The sequence below is a fragment of the Triticum aestivum genome, chromosome 7A (assembly GCF_018294505.1).
Source record: "Triticum aestivum cultivar Chinese Spring chromosome 7A, IWGSC CS RefSeq v2.1, whole genome shotgun sequence".
Classification (NCBI taxonomy): Eukaryota; Viridiplantae; Streptophyta; class Magnoliopsida; order Poales; family Poaceae; genus Triticum; species Triticum aestivum.
In genome coordinates, this window is record NC_057812.1 from 711,652,835 (window position 1) to 711,657,103 (window position 4,269).

A 4,269-nucleotide genomic window follows, 5' to 3' on the forward strand; every position below is an offset into this window, starting at 1 on the left:
TAGCATTGTCGACGGAAGTCGTTAATTCTTCGTCCCGTCCCTGTAAGGACCAGCGCTCCAGAGCGTAGTCTTCGTTGTTGAAACCTTGAATCGAGCTGAATAACCTCACACTAAATCTATTGTCGCGTATGCACTGCGAGAAACCCTGGCCTCGCTAGCCCAAGTAGCAGGCAAAAAACTATGCCGAAGCTCCATCTAATTCGTCTCGACAGACAAACTTAAGGAAGATTGAAGCTCGAAAGACCGACACGAAGAAGAAATGCCACCATTCGCCTGAGCACTGTCCCCGCGAAGACTAAAAATCTAACATCTCTACTAGCTAGGGCCTAGGCATCAAGAGTTTCCTCCCCACCAACGGCCACCAGAGTGAAAGGCAGAGGGGGAGTGAGTCCACAGATTTACCGGCGAAGATCCATGGGAAGAAGACCTTGTCCTAGTCACCTTGGAAAAGAGGAAAGAAAGACGTGAAGCCTTATATCGAACCCTTTCAGTGACAAACCTAACTTGACAAAAGCCATCGAGCAACAAAACAAATATTTAAGGTAATAGTTTCGGATGGCCTCTTAAAAGAGATCGTCCATTACTTCCAAGGTAAGTTTTTTCGAAGAGCTCAAATAGTTCGTTTGCAGGCAGTTGACATTGACTTATACGTGTCGTCCACCCATGAATAGAGTTGTGCGACTATATTGAAGCAGACCACGGGCCTATAAAAAGTGCGCGACCACCGAGGGCAAGGTGCCATGGACACCGGTCATGACACCAACACTAACATGATACCCTCATGCCGAGTCTTGTCCCTCCATATCAGCAGCCAAGTGCCATTATGCCACGTGTTTCAGGTGCGCCGAGATGTAAAAAAAAAGACCTTGTCAACTGTTTTACAGGTAAGCGGTTATATTTGCCCAATTCGCTGCGATTAGGTGGAAATTTTATCTGTCAGGTGGGTCCAAACCAGTTCCCAGCTCAGGCTCAGCTCAGCCTTCCTTTCCTCTTCCTCCCTCGCCTGAGCCCCTGACCACCACCCAACCCCTCTGAATCCCGACCCGCGTGCCCTACTGCCGCCGGCCGCCGCCGCCCACCGCCGACGCCTCAACCCCCCCTCCCCCTCCCCCCCATCCCACCCGCCCCTCACTCGGCGTCGCCGCGGTCTATCGCCGTCCCCCTCCCCCGCCCTCGTCGCAAGCCGGGGCGGCCCTGTCCCGACCGGACCCGGGGCGGCCGCGCGTGCCCTACTGCCTCCGACGCCTCAGCCCGCCCGCCCCCACACGCGCGCGCGCGTCGCCGCAATCGCCGTCCCCGTCCTCCCCCGTCGCGACGGCATCGCGGGCCTGCCGCCTCCGCCCCGCCCGCAACCCCTGGCCGCCATTGACTGGGTCTCAAGGTACGAGCTTGCTCCCGTCCATCGATTGGTTGAGTCCCACCGACCCGACGATCCAAAAAAGAGAGAGAAATTCCCAGACCTTCGCGATTTCTGTGTGCGCGCCGTCTAGAATCTAGATCCGTTCCCCTGTCTCCGTTTATCTGTTCGTCCGCGGGTCTGATTGCTGAATTGTGGGGGAAAGACGGCGGATTTCGAGTGTCCCGCATCAATTTCTTCCGCTGACTGATTGATTGATGATTGATTGCGCGTGCGTTGCTGATTCGGCTGTTTGTTTGACCAGCTGCGGAGTCCCCCTGGTGAAGATTGATGATGGCCAACCACGAGCTGGTTCTTGGGCACGGGCAGGACGCCGCGGAACTGGCGCTGGGGCAGAGCCACCACGACTTCGGGCAGGATCATCATCACCACCACCATCATCATGTGCTCGGCCTGGGCCACAGCCACGATCTCGGCCTAGGCCATCCGCACGACCACGATCTCGTCCTCGGCCAGTCGCACGACCACGAGCATGATCATGATCTCGTCCTCGGCCACCACCACGACGGCCAGCTCGTCCTCAGGCACGACCACCACCATGGCCACACCAGTGATCTTGCTCTGGGGCAAGGGCATGAGGACGAGTCGATGGGGGAAGACCACCATGATCTCGGCGATTTGGCGCTCACCGAGCCTCATCCCCTCGGCGAGGACGATAATCTTGATCATCTCTCGCTTGAGCAAGCCCACGACCTTGCCCTCGAGCCGGGCGATGACTACTCGCAGGGCCCTCTTGCCGTTGCCCCAGTCGTCCAGTCACGGATGATGGTTGTGAGCACCGAGTTTCAGCTTGTGGTGGGGCAGGAGTTCCCGGATGTCATGAGCTGCCGCAGGGCTATCCGCAACACTGCCATTGCCTGCCACTTCGAGATTCAGACGGTCAAGTCTGACAAGACACGCTTCACTGCCAAGTGTGCTGCTGAGGGCTGCCCGTGGCGAATCCACGCTGCAAAGCTTCCTGGAGTGCCCACTTTCTCCATCAGGACTATACTTGACAAACATACTTGTGTGGGGATAACCCATCTTGGCCACCAGCAGGCATCTGTTCAGTGGGTTGCAAGTACAGTCGAAGAGAGGCTGCGAGAGAATCCACACTGCAAGCCTAAGGAAATTCTGGAAGAAATACACAAGTCACATGGGATCACACTATCGTACAAGCAAGCCTGGAGAGGGAAAGAGCGGATCATGGCAGCAGTTCGAGGGTCTTTTGAAGAAGGATACCGAATCCTGCCTGAGTACTGTAGGCAGGTGGAAAGAACAAACCCAGGAAGCATCGCTAGGGTCTATGGGAACCCAGATGATAACTGCTTCCGGCGGCTCTTCATATCGTTCTATGCGTCGATATATGGTTTTGTAAATGCATGCCGTCCGCTCATTGGTCTTGATAGAACTACTCTGAAAAACAAGTATCTTGGTACCTTGTTTCTTGCCTCTGCTTTTGATGGTGATGGTGCTCTGTTTCCTCTGGCGTTTGGTGTGGTTGATGAGGAAACAGATGAGAACTGGATATGGTTTTTGTCTGAGCTGCATGAGTTGCTGGAGAAGAACACAGAGAACATGCCGAGGCTCACAATTTTGTCAGACAGGCGCAAGGGTATTGTTGATGGAGTCGATTTCAACTTCCCAACTGCATTCCATGGGTTCTGTATGCGCCATGTCAGTGAAACTTTCCGGAAAGAGTTCAGCAATTCAGTGCTTGTCAACCTTCTCTGGGAGGCTGCCAATGCGCTGACTGTGATAGAGTTCGAAACCAAACTGCTAGAGATAGAGGACACATCACAAGAGGCTGTTTGTTGGATCAGACGCCTTCCTCCTCGCCTCTGGGCCACCGCTTACTTTGAGGGGATACGATATGGTCACCTGACAGCAAATATCATGGAGTCGATGAATTCTTGGATACTGGACGCGTCTGTCCTTCCCATAAATCAGATGATGGAGGTCCTCCGTCGGCAGCTCATGACGTGGTTCAACGAGCGGCGTGAAGCGAGCATGCAGTGGGCAACCATCCTCGTGCCCACGGCCGAGCGCCGCGTGCAGGAGGCCATCGAGCGCGCGCGGGGCTTCCAGGTGGCCCGCGCGAACGAGGCGGAGTTCGAGGTCATCTCGCCCCACGAGGGGACGAACGTGGTGGACATCCGCAACAGGTGCTGCCTGTGCCGCGGGTGGCAGCTGTATGGCGCGCCGTGCTCCCACGGCGTGGCGGCGCTGCTCTCGTGCAGGCAGAACGTGCACCGCTACACGGAGAGCTGCTTCACGGTCGCGACGTACCGCAAGACCTACTCGCAGACCATACACCCGATCCCGGACAAGACCCTCTGGAACGAGGGCCAGCCCGCCGAGGACAGGCTGGAGGTGATCATCAACCCGCCAAAGTCGCTTCGCCCTCCCGGGCGGCCTAGGAAGACGAGGGTCCGCGCGGAGGACCTGGGCCGGGTCAAGCGGGTCGTGCACTGCAGCCGCTGCAACCAGACGGGCCACTTCAGGACCACCTGCGCCGCTCCCATATGAGCTTCCGAGGCACAGCTGCTGGTGGTGGTGGTGGTGTGAATGAAGAAGAACAAGTTAGAAGTTGGCGCCTATTATGCAAACTTCCTGCTTGCAGATTAGTGTTCCTTTTTGGTTATACAGTGCTAGGTTACATACTGCTGTTGGTTTAGCCGCGACGATGATGGTGATTTAATAATAATGCCGTTAACTTATGCTTGCCCTGCTAGTCTAGACCAAGGGAAAATATAAGAGTAATTATGTGTGCTCAGGCAGGAGCTGGCTGCTCCATGGAACGATTGAATTATGTATGTGACCCCTGAATCAAATGGCACGTACTGGAATGGACCCTGATGTTGGTTGTGCAA

General features: G+C 55.7%; 1 protein-coding gene across 1 annotated transcript; it reads left to right on the top strand.

Moving 5' to 3' along the window:
• The first annotated feature begins 962 nt into the window (after window positions 1–962).
• Window positions 963–4,269, top strand: LOC123149589 (uncharacterized). Its single transcript, XM_044569279.1, has 2 exons — window positions 963–1,381; window positions 1,662–4,269. The coding sequence occupies exon 2, from the start codon at window positions 1,688–1,690 to the stop codon at window positions 3,923–3,925; it is 2,238 nt and encodes a 745-aa protein (XP_044425214.1). The 5' UTR covers window positions 963–1,381; window positions 1,662–1,687; the 3' UTR covers window positions 3,926–4,269.